This window comes from Fonsecaea erecta, assembly GCF_001651985.1.
Source record: "Fonsecaea erecta strain CBS 125763 chromosome Unknown Scaff10, whole genome shotgun sequence".
In the NCBI taxonomy this organism is placed as follows: Eukaryota; Fungi; Ascomycota; class Eurotiomycetes; order Chaetothyriales; family Herpotrichiellaceae; genus Fonsecaea; species Fonsecaea erecta.
In genome coordinates, this window is record NW_017387253.1 from 842,547 (window position 1) to 862,580 (window position 20,034).

General features: G+C 50.5%; 6 protein-coding genes across 6 annotated transcripts; 3 read left to right on the forward strand and 3 right to left on the reverse strand.

Annotated features, from left to right (window-relative positions):
* Window positions 1-1,050: 1,050 nt before the first annotated feature.
* AYL99_10013 (hypothetical protein) lies at window positions 1,051-4,185 on the forward strand (the record flags this gene model as incomplete). Its single annotated transcript, XM_018841519.1, has 1 exon — window positions 1,051-4,185. One exon carries the CDS (start codon window positions 1,051-1,053, stop codon window positions 4,183-4,185), a length of 3,135 nt encoding a protein of 1,044 aa, XP_018689228.1.
* A 63-nt stretch (window positions 4,186-4,248) lies between these two features.
* Window positions 4,249-6,075, reverse strand: AYL99_10014 (hypothetical protein; the record flags this gene model as incomplete). The annotated part of the gene is made up of 1 exon (XM_018841520.1): window positions 4,249-6,075. One exon carries the CDS (start codon window positions 6,073-6,075, stop codon window positions 4,249-4,251), a length of 1,827 nt encoding a protein of 608 aa, XP_018689229.1.
* Window positions 6,076-7,642: 1,567 nt separating this feature from the next.
* Window positions 7,643-10,136, reverse strand: AYL99_10015 (hypothetical protein; the record flags this gene model as incomplete). The annotated part of the gene is made up of 4 exons (XM_018841521.1): window positions 7,643-9,073; window positions 9,129-9,546; window positions 9,598-9,744; window positions 9,802-10,136. 4 exons carry the CDS (start codon window positions 10,134-10,136, stop codon window positions 7,643-7,645), a joined length of 2,331 nt encoding a protein of 776 aa, XP_018689230.1.
* A 740-nt stretch (window positions 10,137-10,876) lies between these two features.
* AYL99_10016 (hypothetical protein) lies at window positions 10,877-13,220 on the forward strand (the record flags this gene model as incomplete). The annotated part of the gene is made up of 3 exons (XM_018841522.1): window positions 10,877-12,700; window positions 12,761-12,911; window positions 12,973-13,220. The coding sequence occupies 3 exons, from the start codon at window positions 10,877-10,879 to the stop codon at window positions 13,218-13,220; spliced, it is 2,223 nt and encodes a 740-aa protein (XP_018689231.1).
* Window positions 13,221-14,858: 1,638 nt separating this feature from the next.
* Window positions 14,859-15,161, forward strand: AYL99_10017 (hypothetical protein; the record flags this gene model as incomplete). The annotated part of the gene is made up of 1 exon (XM_018841523.1): window positions 14,859-15,161. The coding sequence occupies one exon, from the start codon at window positions 14,859-14,861 to the stop codon at window positions 15,159-15,161; it is 303 nt and encodes a 100-aa protein (XP_018689232.1).
* Window positions 15,162-18,381: 3,220 nt separating this feature from the next.
* On the reverse strand, window positions 18,382-19,792 carry AYL99_10018 (hypothetical protein; the record flags this gene model as incomplete). The annotated part of the gene is made up of 4 exons (XM_018841524.1): window positions 18,382-19,270; window positions 19,331-19,470; window positions 19,517-19,668; window positions 19,714-19,792. The coding sequence occupies 4 exons, from the start codon at window positions 19,790-19,792 to the stop codon at window positions 18,382-18,384; spliced, it is 1,260 nt and encodes a 419-aa protein (XP_018689233.1).
* Window positions 19,793-20,034: the final 242 nt, after the last annotated feature.

The window sequence follows — 20,034 nt, forward strand, 5'->3', positions numbered from 1 at the left end:
AGCGGTTGCCTGAGAGTTCATTGGTTACAAATTAATACTGCGTGAATATTATCCAGCTTACTGTTATATGGGAGATAGTGCTTTGAGACGATGACGATTCCGAGGAATTCTCTTCCTTTGCAGTAACTTATCCTTTCTCGGCAATCATCGAGCAAATTTTATTACCGCTGTCCTAGGTTGGGTAGGCGGTAGGGATGGGTATTGACACGGACAGTGCATTCTCAACGTATATTGACCCAAGAGGTACAGGCAAGCTTGGTGAATAGACAGGACGTAGCTTAAAGGAGCTACAAGCCGCGTCCTGGGCACGCGACGCGTATATCTACTCCCAGTATTGTAACAACGGTGCCACGGAAGGTAGGGCTGTCACGATGGGAGGTTTGAGAGGGATCACAGAGCGCTGCACAGAACACAATGTAGGGGATGGGATGGCACTGTACTGAATCCTGTCTACCCATCTAAGGTTCTCGAGCAGCTTTTCATACTCTCTCCCCTCTTCCTAGGCTCGGTGGCCTCCGTCGATAAGGCCGTGAAGGCATCGGACAGCACCGTAATAGTCTATCTAAAGCGTCGAGTGTTATACCATAGTAGCTAGGATTTTCGAGCCGCCAACTCAGCTCGTGAGGCTTCCCTGGCTACCTTCCGCCGACTGACCTTTGTTTCTCATCCTTTCCCTGGCGCGTTTTTTGAGGAATGAATGTCTGATTTTGGCATTGGCCGATATTACAGCAATCACTCATTAGGAGGCCGGTGTGAATTCTCTCATTCTGTCGAGGCCAACGAGAGACGATGTTTAAGGTGCAGACTTTTGTCAGCCTCGCGTACTTGGAGGCTGTGCCCTCGTCAGCATGCAAATGTCGCTGCGGGGCTGCCTCATACCTAACCCCCATCCCGTCTGCCAGTGGAACTTATCCTTAATCCCATTTCACCCGTAGTCGGGGGAGCTACTCACCACTACTGCTGAAACCAACAATAGCAGATGCCGGGCTTTTTACGCATGACCCCAAGGTGCAGGAAACCTTTCAAGCTACGCCGATGACTATAGTTATAATGGATGCCTCCAACTCGTCTGTCGCCTTCACCTCATGCGTGAGCGGGGTCGACTCTTTCCTGCCACACACAGTTGATGAGCTGCGGACCATGCTCGTCCCACCTCATCTTCCCCCCGATAACGAAGAGCCGTTTCTGTTCATTCTTTTCCGACGGACTAACGCTAATTTCAGGAATGCCCTCGAAAGCACCACATCCGAGATCTCACGCCGGATAGCTATTGTCGAAGACGCGATAGAAAAGTACAAACATATCGTCGAGAATTCTCAGGAGCGCGAGTTAAAAGTCAGAACCCATAACATGGCGATTGCCGCACTAGAGCTACGCTGTTTCCTATCACCTTCCACGAAGCACCGAGAACAATACATGCAATACTTCAACACCGCAGTGCCAGACATCAGAGACCATCCAGCCGAGTATAGCTTCCGCGAAAAGTGGAAGAGAGAATTACAAATGGCAGGCGCGGTCGGCGGGGAGATGCCATCGAGCAGCTCATCGAACGGCGCCCAGCCTCTCAGCCCCTCAAGTCAGGCTGTCTTCCCCCCCGGTGATGATGAGAGAATCAAGTTTTCGAGGCGATATGCAGCCGTAGCCGAGCGTTTCAACTCTGAATACGACAGAACGTATGATGTCAAGCACCTAGCCGAGTCCGTGGATAGCCTGAAAAGGGCAGTTTACCAGCTACCTGATGGGTTCAAGAAGGAGCAGATCGTGCTAAAGGACAATCTTTGCACAAAACTTGGGAGGATGGCAGAGGCGACGGGGAGTTCTGCTGCTATATCCGAAGCGTTGGTTATTAATAAAGAGTGCCGGGAAGCGGCCGAGCAGCTCCCTGACAAGGATGGGCGTATTGTTTTCGCTCGCACTTTACTACATGCTGGCATCCTGCTCAAGATGCGTGCGCTCAGCAACGGGACTTATTCAGACCTGGATCAAGCCATCGAGTGTCACGACGGAGCCTTGCAAGTTCTCAAAGCTCAGTCCGGACAGGAGGTGGAGGCGATGAAGGTCGCTCTGACAATCGAGATTACGGCCTGTCTTACAAGGAGATTCTGGACATTTGGGGGATGCAAAACCGACGTGGAAAGGGCCGTCAGACTCTGCACAGTGGCCCAGAGAACGCGGCGAGGTTATGAAATACAGGCGACCTTGTCCGAAGCCCTACTGGCAAGGTATCACGCCACTCGCTCACCAGACGACTTCCATCGCGCCTTCGTTCACGGCGCGAAGGCTGTTCTCCAGACCGACAGAAACGACCCCAAGTATGCAGAATACCTGCAATTTCTGGCGGAGATATATTTGGATGGCTACGAGAACTATGCGAGACAGCCTAATTTGCGGTTCATCAGAGCGAGAGCGCGAGCTGTTCGACCGGGTATTAGCACAGCTCTTCCGCGGCGGAGATATCGTCGCATCACGAGAGTCACCTCGGTGAAGACGGTGGGCCTAGCTGTTCCGACCCATCGACAGCAGGATCTGAAAACAGCACTGCTGCTACTTAGAGTGGCGGCCACCTCACCGGCCGTCCCAATGACGCGACTTCTGGCCTCAGCGCGGCTGGGTCTGTGCCTCTGTTACTTGCGGAGTTGGTCTGAGGCGAGCGCTGCGTTGGACGCGGCTCTAGCTCTGCTGCCCAGGGCGGTGCCTCGCATCCTACCGCTCCATGATACCTTAGGCATCCTAAAGAAACTATATGGCATGTCGACATTGGCCGCTGGTGCCAAGCTTCGAGCAGGAAAGAGTGCCTGCGAAGCATTGATGGCACTCGAATCCGGACGGTGCTATTTGTATGGGATAATGCTTTATTCTCGCCCCGTGCAAGCTGCTAGCCCCGACCTTGCGAATCAGCGCAATGCAATACTGGCCCGAATCGACACTTTCCAGACGCAAGATCCCGGGTCCCCGGTTGTATCCACCATTTCAGAAATGGTCAAGAATATAGACACTCTGAAGTTACTCGATTCAAAGATACGTCAACATCCTGGACTTGAAAACTTCCAACGGCCACTAACGGAAGGTGATCTAATATCCCTTGCTAGTGAAGGGCCGATTGTCTGTTTCATCACCAACCAAGCGGGGAGTTACCTCATCGCCGTCACGCAAGATGATATTAGAAAGCGTAAACTAACGGGCTTAGATGAGTCGAAGCTTCGCGCCGACGTCCGGCTCGCGACAAAACCTAGACCAGTCACGAAGGGAGTTGCTCAAACGCTCCAGGACTATAACAAGGACCTAAGCAAAATCCTTAGCGATTTGTGGACTATGGCAGTTCAACCGGCGTTAGACGAATTGGGACTGCTCCTCAAGCCGGCCACCGGCTTGACCTCTAGGATCTGGTGGATCACGTCCGACCTCATGGGTCTGCTGCCCATCCACGCGGCGGGGCAATTCAACCTCCCCGACAATAGCCTGCTTTTCGGACAGGCCGTGCGGGAAAGTGCAGGCGACTTCATTGTTTCCTCATATACTCCCTCATTCCGCCTGCTTCAGGAGTCACGGCGCAACCGCACCGCGCTGCCTGAAAAGGACCAGTGTCATATCCTCATGGTTGCGATGCCCGAAACTGCTGGCTGCGATGACCTCAACGTCGCCCAAGATATCGAGTCCGTCCAGCAGATACTGAAATTGGCCGGATGGCGAGAACCAGTAGTCCTGATGTGCCCCTCCAAGGCCGAAGTTGTCGTTGCATTGCTGAAATGCCACATCGCGATATTCGCATGCCATGGAACAGCCAACCGTTTGGACCCGTCGCGCAGTGGGCTTCTGCTCCGTGCCAATGAGAGAGGGGTTCCGGAAATTCTGTCCATGACAGACCTGCAGGGACTGGGTCTCATGCATGCCCGGCTAGCCTGTCTACTGGCGTGCTCTACTGGCAAGAATGCTGCGAGGTGGCTCTGGGACGAATGCATCCACATCGCGGGCGGCTTCCAGCTCGCCGGATTCTCTGAGGTGATCGCGACGCTCCATCCGGTGCAGGACCGGATCGCGAGCAGGGTCACAAAGGCACTCATGGGCGAGATTGTACAGCGACGGGAGGATGTGAGCTTTGCTGGAGCTTTACACTCGGCGCTGAAGGCAGTGAGCAAGGATGACAACGTGGTGGAGTGGTGTCCTTTCGTTCATTTCGGAGCCTGATCTGGCAACAGTTATACATCTACCTCGCAATTTAGTGTATTTAACCCTAACCAATGCCGCTCCTTAAGTACGGGGGAGTTGATGAGGAATAATATACTTCTCCTGTGGCCCCTCGACCGTCTCGTGAGGGATCTCGGGGACGAAATCTCTTTTGTCAATGTCGATCTCGACAAAGCTCTTGGCAGCTCGGGACGAGCCGCGATTTGAAGTGAACAGCTTCCACCTATTTGAGCCATCCAAGGTGCTTTCCTGGCTGAACCAAGAGAACTTGAGCTTCCTGTAGCAGATGCAGAAGATCTGCTCGCCGTCGGCTTTGTAAAACACGCTTTCGAGCGAGTTCTGGTTCATATGAGCCGTGGTTTGAGCGTCCAAATCTCTGGCCGTCGCCATATTCGTCGCCGCCCCCGCCGGAAGAGGCAGCGTTGCGTCGAGGTTGCTTTGAATCTCTCCACCACTAGGTCCCCTGACGACAGTGGCGCCCGTCATGGTCAAGTATCCGACCACGAAGAAGAGGTCCTTGTTGTAGTTGTAGTTGTCGCGAATCCACTCACGGACGCTCTCGATCTTACACAACTTTCGGAACTGCATCTGAGGCTGCAGCAGGGTGTACTTCTGCGCCTTCGATGCAGAGACGTGAATCCTTTCATCGATCTTCGCGTCGGATATACGGGAGAAGATGGTGGACACAGCCTCCTTGAAGAGGGACTGTCTTCCCTTCCCCACATATGCACTGTAGTCCTCGAAGAGCGCAACCGACCAGTCCTCTTCGTCCATGTCGGCGCCTTTATAAGCGTCTTGATGCGGCGACTGCAAATTGCATACGAGGCTGGCCAGAGGCAGGTCTTCTTTGAGGAGCGGATGATTGACGAGGATGTCGGTTCGCGCCATGTGGCCAGTATAGACAAGCCGAGACAAGGGACCACTTGCTGCCTTGATCGTTTCAACCAACTCGCGAGCTTTCGCTCCTTCGGCCGGCGGTATCATTGATAACACTTCCCTCGCGTATGCTGCTGCTGTCCCTGCTGCGTATGCCTGCCACTTCTTGTTCTTGTGTGAGTCGGCGTAGTCGCAGATGCCCCGTATGACAAGACACGGAAAGCCATTCATCAAGCCAGCGGCTTCCATTTCAAAGCAGAGCACACCTCCAAACTCTTTGCTTATGCTATCTCTCTGTGCAGCATCTTTGACGACTTGATTACCCGATGCAATTGTGCCGTAGTGAACCACAGGCTCTTCGTTCGATCGTGGCTGTCGAGTAACCTGCTTTTCTGCGCTGCAGGACTGGCATGTCGGTCCTCCCTCGTGATTGTAAGTATATTCGAACAAAACGTCTGGCCCAGCGGCCCCGCGTGTGAATTCAGGAAGATGGCGAAGCTTGGAGATGTGTTCTAGGAGCTTACTCGTCCCCCGGAGTTGGTTCGTCCGTGCCTTTGCAACCGCATTTAATAGTAGTAACGGCGGAGAGTTCAGAAATCCGGTGCGCTGAAAGCCACTAGGAGTCGCCTTCCCAAAGTCGTACTGTATCACACCGCCATAACCTTGATTTGGGTTGCTAACTACCACATCTCCGAGCCGAATATCTGCTTCTAGACTTGGAACGCCGCCTCCAACGCCAACCATCAGGATAAATTGCATCGACCTGAACGTCGACATCATCTGTGCCGCCATTGCTGCAGCAGTGTTGTTGCCTATTAAGCCATTTGGCAAGCAGACGATAACAACATTGTGCTCCCCTATACGCCCGGGCGAGTACAGGTTGTTGTCGCGTGCATCCTGGTCGATATCTTCGTGCTTTTCGTCGAGCATCTCCTCCGCAGCCGCCCGTTCGATCGGGAGCGCGCACAGCCATCCAACCGTGTATTCTTCGCGTTGAAGTCGGCGGTGTGCCATTCAGGTAGCCACTGTGATGAGCAGCTGAGCACCACAATGCAGCGGATCAGAGAGATCGCTAAGGGTCACCAAGGGCCGTGAGAGGTAGGGAGTCGTGGAGCGTCGTAGGTGATGAGATCTGCAACATAAGTTCACTAACGACGACCTGCCATGAAGACAATGGTTGGTAATTCCATTATTGCCAGATTGCCACCTATTGCCCACTCAGCCTCACAACTTCGCAGCATGGCAGGCGCTGCAGCTGGCACCGGACACCGTTGGGGTCTTCATCGGATAAGGCTACAGGCGAGAGTGGGTTTCCAAAAGTCACCGGACACCTGCGGATTCTTGGCGCAATCCGAAGAGGAAAAGTCACCCTCGAGCGTGTTTATGAACGCTCACGCTCACGCTCCCCCTTATCTTCGCAATCACCTTGCTCACTTTTCACACTCACCTTTCATCCTGACCTGCTCCACCACGTGCAGCGCCAGCATGGACCCAAAATTGGCCTCGCGCCAAACTGTTCCCTCTTTGACGCTTTTTCGATTTTCGACGACTTTCCTGTCCTCTCATTCGGACGGACTCTCCCTTCTGCCAATGAAGTACTAGAACTTCTTCCCGCCCTCTCGGGTTGCGAGCTTTTCTCCTCTAGAACGTAACCCTCCTCGAACGACAGTCCTACCATTACCGTCATCACAGCCCTCCCACGACGATCTCCTAGAATCTTGTCACTTCCACCACCGCCATGGGCCATATGAGCCAGCAGAAGCTCATGGCGGACGAACCGCTGATTGCTCGTGCGGAAGCTAACGGTTGTTGGAGAAGAGCACATAGAGGCTGACGAAGTTTGTGGCCGAGATATGCGTGCCTCGAAGACGACGAAGAACTAAGTCTTCTAAGATTCGATTCTACGGCGAACAAGTCCATAAGGGCAACTCAGTAAGTCTGGGTGGACACATAATGCATGTAAGAATGTCAGCGGTGCAGACAATCCATGCGAGAGTAGGAGCATCTGCGGCCGTGAGTGACGAGCCAAATCCTCAGGCAATCTTCCAGGCCTCTCAGTTGACTCAGTTTTCGGTGCTTCGATTGCTCGAAAGGCTCCAGTTCCGCGCTCCTGTGCATGGTGACATCTGGTCGCTTTACCATCAATTTCTACAACCGACAACTACTTCGACTCAGAATCTCTAAACCACATGCCTCATCCCCATGCTGTTCGCGCTCTGTCACGACGTCCGGTCGATTCCGTCTCGAATCCTTCTCTTTGTCTACTTTGATGTTGCCTAAGACACGCTTCTTCGAAACATTTCTGTCATACAAAGCCGTAGAGGGGAAATCTAGCATTGAGAGTATATGGCTCACTTGGATGCCTTTTGGATGTCGAAAGTTAGGAGATTGGGATTTTTAATATGCCTCCTGGTCAAAAGACAAGGAAATGTCGGGCTTGACTCTTCAAAGGGCGGGATCGAAATACAACTGATAACTAGCGATACAGGCTTCCATGCTCGCAAGCCAGTAGCACTGCGTTCCTCGATAAGATGGAATTTCTCATCTCCTGGTTAGCGGTGGTCATCTCTCTTGGTGCATGTTAGATTTTTTGTGCTGCAATTGATCCTGTAGCTGTTGTTTGAGGTAGGCGTCCCTCCATGATATGGATCCAGCGATCAATAAAGTATCCATCAGCCTGGTCGAATTTCCAGCCTTGGGTCAGATGATGACTGCCACCGAGCATCTCTCCTGCAATTCTGGCTTCTCGAATCAGCCTGCCAAGTGTAGCGGTATCTTCAAAATTGATTTCGTCATCCAGGACCAGGAGGCAAAACGTCTGGGTAGTGGAAGGCCAGCTATCTGGCTTTTTGATCAAGATCGTCTGCTTTCTGGATCTGGGAATCTCTAAGAGACCGGTGGATGTAACTGGTGCCTCCAGCCTTGGTAGTATTCTGTGCAGAGCAGGCGCTTCGACTGTATAACGTTTCGAGAGTTCGCGACCCTCTGCAGCAGTCGACGTTAGCTGGCAAAGCTCGTCGAGGGTAAGCTTGCATTCACCATGGCTGAACTGTGCCCATTCGAAATCCAGTGTGTCACCGTTATTCGAGGCAAGCCTGAGGCGTAAAGGATGCCCCGCAAGAGCCATCTGAGCAGATGTGTGGCCATCAACAACCTTTAATGAGTCAAAGGCTCGATTGAAATACTCTTGTGCATGAGCATTACACACAGTCTCGAGTACACATTCGTCCGCTCTTCCTGCGATCCTTGCTAGTTCTTGCAATGCTCTAACACTGCAAACCACCTGAATCAGCTGTCGTGTCAGCTGCCAGCTTTCTGGATTCAGCTGGGACTGAACGTATATCAAAGTTCTCACTGATATCATCGAATCAAGAGATTGATCATTCAGCCTTGACATAGCCCCATTATTCTTAGCGATGGTAAAGCTGTCATCCTCCATGGTTTGCAATAGCCGCATGGCAGCGTCTTTGATATTGACGCTTGGACAGCATGATCGCAGATAAAACTGGAGCATCTGAGTATCCTCGGGTAATATCAGCTGTTTACGACTGGTTTCAACCAAATTGACATGCCGGATTGTTGCTTTTCCGACCCACTGTGGACTCCCTGGTTTCATTGTGGCCCATCGTAGCCACTGGCTGTAATCTTGTTCCCGTGCCGAAAAATTGAAAACAGCTTGTGCAGTATAGATCGTGCGAAGTAATTCCGTTGGCTGATGCGGGCAATCCTCGAAATCCTCAGTGGCAGTTCTCGAACGAAGATTTCCTGGCCGGACCAAGTGTCGCAACTCAACGTCTGCTGCGCTAAGTCTATCTTCCCAGACAGCATCGGATGTGTTGTCGGCAAGAGACGGTGCGAGGATTCTCAGATTCTCCGGGGTCCCGGCTAGAGACATGAGTATACTATCCCTGTAGACATCAATAGCCCAGCTGTGGATATAATCGACGATTAGGAGCAATTGAAGCGCTTCATTCTGTGAGAGCAGACTTCCACGCCATAGGCGAATGACTCGCTACATCCCCAGTCAGTGTTCACTCCAGCAAAGAGAGCTTTGTCGTAATACTAACTGTTCTGTGGCCCTCCGGTACAGCGCCATATAACCACCACATGTCACCCTTATATGCGAAGAACCATACTAGGCACAAGTGTTGAGATCCTGTTTCCGTTTTGATACGTTGTTGAAGTCTCAGGCATGTCCGTACTGGAAATGCGCTTTGTCGTTCGATTGCCCCAAACCCACCATCCGATTCCTCGGATTTAGCTTCAATGACAATGAAGGGAAAGACGACATATTCATCTTTGAAAGGATTGTATCGACTCTTCCTTGACGAGAGCAACTGCCCAAGAGTCTCTGTATATCTCAATCCAATCACCACGTCGGGCTCTTGATCCGTGATGGCTTTCTTGTCTGCTGTGGTGACATCTTCGTGGACAATCTTGTGACTAAGTCTTTTGGAGAACCAGTGATTTTCAGTGTTCGGGTAACTGTCATGAAGTTAGCAATTCATCTGCAGGGATATCTTTATGAGTACGTACGGATTCGAATTTGCACGGTCTTTGAAGCTGCAAGGACAAGATCTTCTTTTGGCACGTTTCTGTCGAAGTCTTTGGACCTCATTGAGATTGATAGGCCAGGCTTCAAAATCCGCCGTCCGAGTTAGAGTTGAATTGGGGCAAGACCGACTGGCAAAATCAAAATTGTAAGCCCAACCTTGTTCCTTCTGTTGCTTGAGTCCTTACCAAATAGTTGCAGAGGTAAAAGGAGCAAAAACACTGAATTCGACAGATTCCCTCCACTCCATTTCGTTGGCCACTTTCTGCCGACAATCCTGAGCTGAAATCATGAGCTTTTCAAGTCGTATGAGTGTTTTCATGGTGCACAAATCGTTTTCATTAGAAGCATTGACGTATTGCTCTTTCCGGATGTTGCTCATTTCCTCAATAACCTGGAAAGTGTTTGCATAATCGCTTGGCCACTGATCCGGAGACAACATCCCCTCAAAGCAGATGCCATACTGGTTAATTAGCCTTCGATAAGCAGCGTCCCGATACGTGCCCTTTCTGCCATTCGACATCACTACACAACAATTGTTACACCAAACAAAGAGCTGTAACTCATTGTCAGGAGTATCTGAAGGCCTTCCTGATTTTGCATTCAACTAGATGGAGGATGTTACCGCAGATCAGACTGAATATCCAGGAATCCAAGGACACCTTGTTGGCCAGCACTGCAGGCCCAAGGTCACTGTAACAGCACCTGAAACATGCTACTGCACGACAAATGTGATCTGTTCTATGACCTTTCCCATTTCTACTGAGAGGTAAAGAATATATCCCCTGGAAAGGATAAGGACAAGGCTCCGACCACATGCTTTGGACCTTTGACCCACTTTTGTTTGAAGGAGCCTCCGCTGAGAGATCGCAAATGCTTCTTATTTGATAAGTTAGCGCCGGCTGCCTAGCCTGAGGTGACATGCCTGTTGAAGCCGCAGGAGGAAACCAGGTTGCCGTGTGTGATAACCCCGCAACGGGCTTACTGGCGCCTTGAGATCCGGAACAGCCCGCTCATTCTGCGACGTGCCAAGTTTTAGTTCTGCCCCTAATTGTGCAGATATCTTTACCCAATCTGAATGTCTCTACCAGGTTTCCTCATCATCGTGCCTCTAGGGAAACAAACTCGACAGGCGAAACAGAGAATCCCCAGTCAAGAATTAATCTGATCCTGCTTCGGGAGCTATTGAACTTGCTATCCGACCTCTGATGAATGATTCTCTTTCAAATTTCATATCCAATATTCACACGAAAACTCAGAAAGATGCTTTCACAAAGTCTTCCAACACAGCTCGACCGGCCACAAATTGCCCTTGAAAGGAATGGGCTTCTGACGTCGGATTATACACAAGCGAAATGTGATGGCCAACAGCAGCATCATGATGAGCTGCAGGAGATTCGCATTCAGTCAGAGATCGAAGTCCCTAAGAGTGAGATTCGAAATTCGAAAGTTCCAAGGTTCATCATTGCCATTGACTTTGGGACTACCTTCTCCTCTGTGGCATATTTACGGATCGAGCCCGGCGTCCAGAGGCACCTAATTGAGCCCAGTTCCATTCAGTGTATCGATAACTATCCCGACGCTCCTCCATTTCGATTTAAGCAAGCCACAAGAGTTCCCTCAGAGCTTGTATATTGTACACAACCCACGAGCAATGCTGCAAACGACCAACCGCAGAACTCTCCAAATCCCATCTCAGATGATGAATCTGACAACTCCTTGGAAGAGGATTGGGCCTCCTCAGCCACTGAGGACTCTGATCCAGACCAAGACCTACCGCCACCTAAGCGAACCAAGTACTCAACCCGGAGCAACTCGGCCTGGGGCTTTGGATGCCACAACAACTTGAAATATGTTCAACCTGGCGCCGCCGCGTCCGGCCCTAGAATCCTGTCAAGATTCAAATTGCTCTTGGACGACGAGCCCAGCACACAGTCTGCCCGTGAGTGGATAAAGGTGGACGTGCGGGAATTAAAAGCTATGGATGTTATTCAAGAGCCTTCTGACCTCATTGCCGATTACCTCCAGCATTTGTTCACGCATGTGAAGACTCAACTGGAAAGTTATTGCGGATTTCGCGAGGGAATCCCCGTGGAATTTGTGATTTCGGTACCTACACGATGGTCTGCTCAAGCTTGTCGCAAGATGCACGCTGCGACAGCAAGGGCGATTGAGAGATCGCGGTTTTCGCAGCTTGAACAGCGAATAATCGAAGATCTGTTCATTGTTGCGGAATCTGAAGCAGCCGCTGTTCTTGTCCTCGATGAAGCTAAGAAGTTTCAAAAGTTCGAAACAGGCCATACATTTCTCATTGTCGACTGCGGAGGAGGTACTGTTGATGCAACAACCTACACAATCTCTCAGCAAAACCCATTGCGCCTAAGAGAGATGATGGAGGGGGAAGGTGCCTTATGTGGATCGAACTTTCTGAACGAAGAGTTCAAACGCTTGCTCTTGACGCGGCTACAAGGTGCTAGGATATTGGGTAACGAGCAATCACTTGATACAATCATCGAGTCCTTGACCAATATATTTGAAGTTGGGGATAAGAGAAGAGTTGATGTTACGAACAAGCGGGAAACTTTCGAACAAATGTTCATTCCAGGACTTCAAGCAGACAAAGAAAGACATTTCCGTCCAAGTTTAATGTCTTTCAGCAGAAAGGAAATGCTGCAAGTCTTCAAACCATGTCTTCGCGGTGTCGCACAACTTATACGAAAACAACTTCGAGGCGCGGAAGAACGAGGAATCAACATTAAGTCAGTCATCTTGGTTGGCGGGTTTGCGGATTCCCCGTCACTCCGGAGATATCTGCAAAAGATATTTCGATTGGAGCGAAACCTTGAAAGACAAGCTATCGACATCCTGTTTCCTGCGGTTGGCGACTCCGCGGTTGCGCGGGGATCGATATTGAGAGCACTAAGGAGAGAAGACGGCCCCATCAGAATCACCAGAACTAGTTACGGGATCCTGCACAGGGTTCTGTGTGACCGCAACAATCCGAAGTTTGGATGCGTCCGGGAAGAACGAAGTCAACTTGAAGGGGAGCTACACATCATGAACACAATCTCCTGGCTAATCTTAAAGGTTCGTAAGACATGTGTCAAAGGTGATCAACATCACGATCTAATATTATTGGTCCTCTAGGATGAAATCGTTCCTCCAATACATAGGATCTGCGTTCGGTCGCACCATACCTTCAAGCATTCCACTACAGAGCTCTTGTGTGAAGAACGACTCTATATGTCGGCTAAAAGACATGAATCAGGGCACGGATTTCGGCATCTGGAAAATCGAGGTGAGTCTGTACTGGTGAATGAATCAAACCACAAGCTTTTCTAACCTCGCTTTGTCACTAGGTGCCGAACTCGGAGGCAGAATCATTTCCGACCTGACATTTTTGAAGAACCAAAATCTGATTCAGCCAGTCGCCCGAACCAGCATAGGGGGAGAACCATCGTTGTTCTATGAAGTTGAATATGACTTATGGCTGATAATCGAAGGTCGGCATATGCGCTTCGAGGCTCGCTCCCCGCTGGATCCAGAACAAGTCGTCGTATCCGCTTCATTTTCAATAGCTGCCGATTTTGTTCCTGGTACGGAGTGATTGAATACTGCTGGAGTTCGTCTGAACTACACAGAGTCTGCCGCACTTCCAGTATAAGAGCATGAAGGCCAATTAAATATAGCTGCTCTTTCGACTATATAATCCGTTCTGGCCTTCGGGACAGCGTCAACCTCGAAATGGAAAACAAGCCCTACGTAGACGAACTGCAGGACCTTGAAGCAGAACTTTATGCGGAACGATATGAGTGGATTCGACTCTTCATGCGTGATTCGACTCCCGAGGCTTACTCTTCCCAGGCCAGTAAGGTTGAAGACTTTTGCTCCTCGGTGAGCCCAGATGCCCTCTTCGCAGAAAGTTGCGGAAAACTGCCTCTTGTTGCTTGGTTGGATGAAAGGGAATTCGTCGATAGTGATGTTACACGTGCAAGGCCCAATTGTGGACCCTTGACAGCGGCCCAGCTTTGCCGGGAATTACGCAAGCCGGTATGTTATTCTGATTGTTGGGTTCAAAACTCTGTTTGAACAGAGTGGACAGGGGCTGACCTACGTGTAGCGGTTCCAAGCGAGGAGAAACCCCACGCTCTGGATGTATACTGTAAGATCTCCGGATACTAATCCTGTGACCTATTTTCAACGGGAGAATCAAGGCTGACCACAGTCTGCTCTTCGTGCAGCCTTCGGCAACTCCTGGCTCAGAGCAAGAGGAACCTGATGTGCCCAATGCTGATAGACGATTGATGCGAGGAACACCGAAATCATTGACTCAGTAACAGCGCTTCATACTGACCGGTCACAGATTCATTACTGATTTGGATATATAGAGCATTTGTGCGCTGATCCTGTCAGCTTCACGCCAGCAAGCCATCGCCCTCCGCGACGCGCTTAACAAACATTTAACCTTCGAGACCTTTTTTAGAGTAAAGATTAATGTAAGCATGAGCGCTTCTAGCGCCTCGTCGATTTGGATTACCGAATACTCACAAGATTACGGTCTAGCCAACGGGACTCCGCACGTTTCAGCTGGCATTCCATCTGCCATACTACGTGTGGAGGAGTTCGCCCAGGCATGACGATTCCCGTCGATACCCTAACGGAAATCCCTTGCGGCAAACCCGGGATGTCTCTTTCCTAAGTTGGAACACTGCTGGGACTCCCATCTTCCTTTACGAGGCGCAAATCTCTTGCGTAGTGAATGGTATTGATAACTGGAGATGGGTGGCCCATTGCTTTGTCGACAACTACTTCGACGATGTCGAAGAAAGAGAAACGGTTGAAGACTATGAAATTACTCATGACTGTCAGGGTTTCTTCTCAGATCCTTTGACACGCGGTAATCTTGACTTGGACCTCACAATATGGAATCCCAGAAAATATTTTCTCCAGGTATTCCGTTTTCGTCTCGACCAGGTTCAACGTGAGTGGGAGCAAGTAGTTACGAGGCTCCAGGAAAGTGTCCGTGGGTATATGCACGTACGTCCCCTTTTCTTCTTGACGTCGATTGAAGTTACTTCACCCTTAAAGCCGATTCACGGCGGATATTGGTGCTGTGGAAAGACTGTTTCGCGCTCTGTTTATTGACACATATTGTACAGAATCATCGAGATTCATTGGCCTTGTCGACACGGTACACGGCTAGCGACACGTTTGGTGGCTGGTCGCTTACCGAGCTATTCCTGACATGCATCCTTGGGCGATCTTCTTCGAAGGCGTGGACAACCCTGCCGGAAAAGTTCGCAAATACCGTGACTGGGCCGTACGGATCAGGACGCTCTCGAGCGAACTATGGCAGGACCTATCTAAGACGCTCGATGCGTACGAGATATTTCGTCTGAAACATGTAGTCTATTTCCAGGATCTTCCTGATTCTCACCCACACCTTCTCGCCGTACATGAGATCTTCGACAAACTAGAAATGCTGAAGAAAACCCTTCAGTCATTGGTGGAGCGCTGCAACGGTTTGGCTCAGGACCTTCTGGCCTAACATTATTCGATATTGCCGACACAGCAGTGATTTGTGCAAGGATAATTTCGAAGCCACCTTGCGTGAAAGTTATCCGGGAACATGACTGCAAGATCAACGAGGTCGACCAGACATATATTGTGGCGTCGTGGCCGACGGACCCTGCGAGCCACACTCGCGACTCGCGATAATGCTTTATCTCGGCCCATAACCCGGATGCATCATCTGAGATGCCAGAGATATCTCCTATTGAATTATACACAGCCACCTCGCTTGACAGAATTCGCAAGTTTTTGGAAGCGATCATCCACACAGACAGATAGCAAACAATCATCCACCCAGGCCAAAACCTGTCGGAAACCGGAAATGCAATGTGTCCAATATTGGAGTACAGTTGACCGACTCTGTTCTCTTCTCTTCTTTGCCTGTGTCGTCTATCGAGGTGACACTATTTATAGTGAAGGGTTAGGCTCACGGTCCCTGCCATGAACAGAGGCACTAACAATGATTGAAAAAGTCGTGCGAACTAGCTAATATTTTCTGCATGCCTACCGATAAAGACTCCATGTATGCAGAACGCAAGAGGTTCGTACCCGTCCAGCTATATACCCCAGAGCCGAGCCACCCACCCCACCGACCTAGTTGCCTTGGGATTTGTGAATGTTCCTTCGCGCTTTGTGTTCCACTAATGACACCTATTTAAGGTCATAACCTTTAGACAACCTAGTTCAGCTCAGTCCCAGGTTCAATAGGTTTGCTGACCGGATCGCCATTTACATCGGCGTCCGCAATCGGCTTCCAGCCGTTCTTCTCCTCTTCATTAAAGACTTCCGCCGCGGTTTTCTTTCTCTTCGGCATTAGGAAACAGCGAGTAGGACAGGAAGCGTCGGAGGAAAGACGAGCGCCGAGAGAAAAGGAAAAGAAGACGACTAGGGAGGGAGGGTTAAAGTACGACGAAACGCTAGTAAGGTACGTTTTGGTAGTCAGAAGACTAAATAAAAGGAGTGATTTATACGATAAGTAGAGGGAGGGCAGGGGAAAATGTAATAACCGAGAGAGGGAGAGGGAAAGGAAGAAAGGACAGTAAAAGGAAAAGAGGGAGAGAAGCATTCTCCTACAGAACTGGGGGATTTAGTTGACCCTGTCCAGCGACGTAGTAGGGCATCCCTTAGAGATCCCACCTTTCATCAGGGCCGAAACGGGCCCTTATCGATGTGATCGGGTAAAGTTACCACGAGGCTGAATATACGTAACGTTAGCGCCTATAGGACTGGAGTCTAAACGGGAGCCTCCCTAGTAGGGGAAGGAGCACAGTAGGAGCGGGCCAGAGCCGTGAGGGAGCAGAAGGGAGTGGAAGGTGGAGCGCGAAAGAGAGGAAGGGAGCAGAAGAGAGCAGACGAGGGAGCGAATGGACTACTAAATAGTCGTTAGCGGGAGACCCCCAGGAGAGCAAAGCGGCGGGGGATGAGTCAGCCGAATGGGTGCGAGGGACGAATGTTCGGGGATATTATACTGTATATAATCCTGTTGAGCGAAGCGAAAACAGTATTACAGGGCAACTTCGTCAAAGAAGCCGCGGATTTGATTGGTGCGGAAGAATATTGAGATCCTATTGGCTGTTTTTTGTAACGTCACGTGCCAGTTGGCCTTTGACCAATAAGGTGAGAATACGGACAGCGATTTTCACAGCGTCTCTATCACTATCACTACCACTGCCACTAGCACTACCACTAGCACTAGCACTACCACTACCACTACCACCACTACTACTAGTGTCTCGTGCGTAGTATCAGTGCGTAGTGTGTAGTGCCAATACGCAGTGCGTAGTCCCAGTGCGTAGTCCCAGTGCGCAGTCCCAGTGCCAATGCCCAGTACCCAGTGCCCCGTACTAGTACGCAGTGCGTAGTCCCAGTGCGTAGTCCCAGTGCGTAGTCCCAGTGCGTAGTCCCAGTGCCAATACCCAGTACGCAGTGCCCCGTACCAGTACGCAGTGCGTAGTACTAGTGCCCGTCTTTTTTCACCTTCAGTCTTTTCGCTACGCTTAGCAGGTCGCCTTAGGGAGTCACGCGGTGAAAACGCCGCCCTACAGCCGAATAGTCGACGCCCAGTGTCATTTCGCAGACTCATCCCTCGCCGCTTTGCTCTCCCGCTAACGACTATTTAGTCGAATCGCTCCCTCGTCTACTCTCTTCCACTCCCTTCCTCTCTTTCGTTCTCCTCCTCCACTCCCTTCTGCTCCCTCACGGCTCTGGCCCGCTCCCGCCGTACTCCCTTACGTGCCGGTGAGGCGCGCCCGTTCGGGCTCCAGTCTCACAGGCGCCAACGTCGCGCATATCCCAGCCTCGTGGTAACTTTACCCGATCATATCAATAAGGGCCTGTTTCGGCCCTAATAAAAGGTGGGATCCCTAAGGGAATGAATGCCCTGCTATATTCGCTAGACCGGGGCTCTTCATTTAGACCGAATAAGTTCTTAGTTTTGGCAGCGCCATCGAACGACGCCCTTATCGTGTCCTTGGAAATACAGTCTGTTGGATGACCGTTGTGATTTTAAATCTCCTGCGTTGGGTAGCTCGCGAATTCTGCGGAATTGGACGAGGCTTGCTGGAAATGAACCAAAATTGAGTCTACTCCTCCTTGTCCCGTCGACTTTAATCACGATGGGCTAGAAAAGCAATACGAGGATGCACGAATGCCCAATAAATTTCGTGACCATTCTTGAAGCTAGCTAGCGACACATCTGCCACATTTCCTCTGAGGTATCGGTTAACTTGTTTAACGGATAGATGGGAGAACGGCCTTAGGAAAGTGATCAGGGAGGTTATGGAGTCCCTTGCAAATCAGAGGAAAAGTGAAGAGCTTCAGCAAAGACTTTGTTCATGGAATTTGACTGACTGAATACCGATGTCTCCAGATGTTCTCCAATCATGTGAACACCAAGTCTCATCTCTTCTTTGGCTTCGTGAATGTCGCTTGTTTTGATGTTGCGTAACAGAAGTTTGTGGTGTCATGTCCTGGGGATCAAGGAGGCTCAGCTCTTCATCACCTCTAGGTTCTAAGTCCGAGAGGTGGTGGCTTTCCAGACCCTGTGAAAGTCCTGGTGATGAAGGGAATTGTAGATCCGATTCCTCCGAGACTTCAAAATGTATATCTGCTGGTATTGCATCGATTGCAGAGCAAAGCCTTTTGAAGTGAGCAGGCATCCAGGTATCATAGACACTCTTGGTAAACTTGTATGCCGTCTATTTCTCCTTCCCATCCAATTCAGTAAAGCTGAAGTCACGGATCGCATGACGGTAGAACGTAGTCTTTTTGCCCTCAATCACGGGATAATGACCATAAATCCTCGCCGATCGGTTGTCGTGTGAGATGGAAAAGGCGAGGATCTTCCGATGAAGCTCTTTCTCGCGCTTCACGAGCCTGAACAGTTCCACGACTCCTCGAACCGCGAGAGTCATACTGTGCGCGTTCTGTCGATCCGCCACATCGAGTGCGGCCGCACCGCACTTCACTTCGCTCGAGAAGAAGGGGAGGTACATATACCATGTACCCATGAAAAAGGAGTTGTCCGTAAGGTCGCCGACAAATGGTTGAAGTTTCTTGAGTTGGTCTTCCGTAAATGCAGAGCGTTTGAACCCCACAGAGTAGTCTGGTTGAGGTCGTGTTTTAGTAACAGGAATAGAATTATTCCAACCCTCGTTGACGCTTTCAGTGAGACACCTTAAATGCTTCGCCCCTTGAACCGCTAGTGATTGCGCGGAAGGGACAATGAGTCTTGCGATGTCCTGAATGACCTTTGCTTCATTTCTGTCCTGTATCATACCGCAGGTGTCCTCGAAGAAATCATCATGAAATAAGGAATACTCGGGAACTACCTGCTCGGCTTCAAGCAAGGACTTGTACTTTTTCTTACTTTCTGCTGTGGGACCCTCTTCATTCCGGCCAACATACTTGCCCATAAAGCTCCCTTTTGCCTCGAGAAGCGACCTGTAGCGCGGGTCTTGATAAGGTGCACTCTTCTCCTCCCTAGGCTTCTGGTCACTCGGCGTAGTTGAGCTGGGTGCACCGGACTCGCTATCCGATCGCTTTCGGCGAAGAGAGGCGGCGGATTTCTTTCTCGCTAATAAATGACTAATTTCACCAATTTCGTTAAAGTATCCTCGCGGCCAGCGGTATGTCTACGTCCAATACGTAATTGAATCAACGTCTTGAGCAGAGGGTCTGGGAGATGTTCGCTGTCGTTTTGGATAGGGCGGGTTCAGTTGCTGTTCGGTTTCTCGTTTTCGCTTGGAAGGCCTCGACGGTAGAAGGGTAGATGGTGGGTGCGCACGCTTTCTTGGTCAGTCTTTCATCACAGAACAACGGTGGCGGTCTTACATTTGGACTTTTAATGTCGCTGACTGGAGATAGTAGAGGCTGCTGGCTGGTTTTTGGATGAGTCTCAACAACCTCGATTAAACGGTCCAAACGGGTGCTCCGTCGAACAGGATTTCGCTTTTCTGCCTTCCTGATACCTTGAGGACGATTCCCTATGCTAGTCAGTCCAGTACTGAAGATGGAAGCGGATAAATGACCTTCATGGGGCAGCTTCAGCTTCAGCTTCAGGGACTGCCTTGAGGTCTTCCGAGCGGTTGCACTGTCTCGACGTGCCATGGTTGCTCTAGATGAGGGAGAAAGGAATGGGCGGCTTCATGTAGTTGCAGGCGAAGTGCCGTCGCGGTTGTCCTGAAGCGCCCAGACTAGGTGACATGTGACATCACATGAAAAGTAGACGGGTCACAGCGCTTCTTACAGTAGCAAACTCGAAACTTATGTGGGGGAGCGGCCCAGGTAACAATAGTCGAGCCAGATGTCCGGAAGGATGGCCCTTCCGAAGACGTTGAAACACCAAAAAT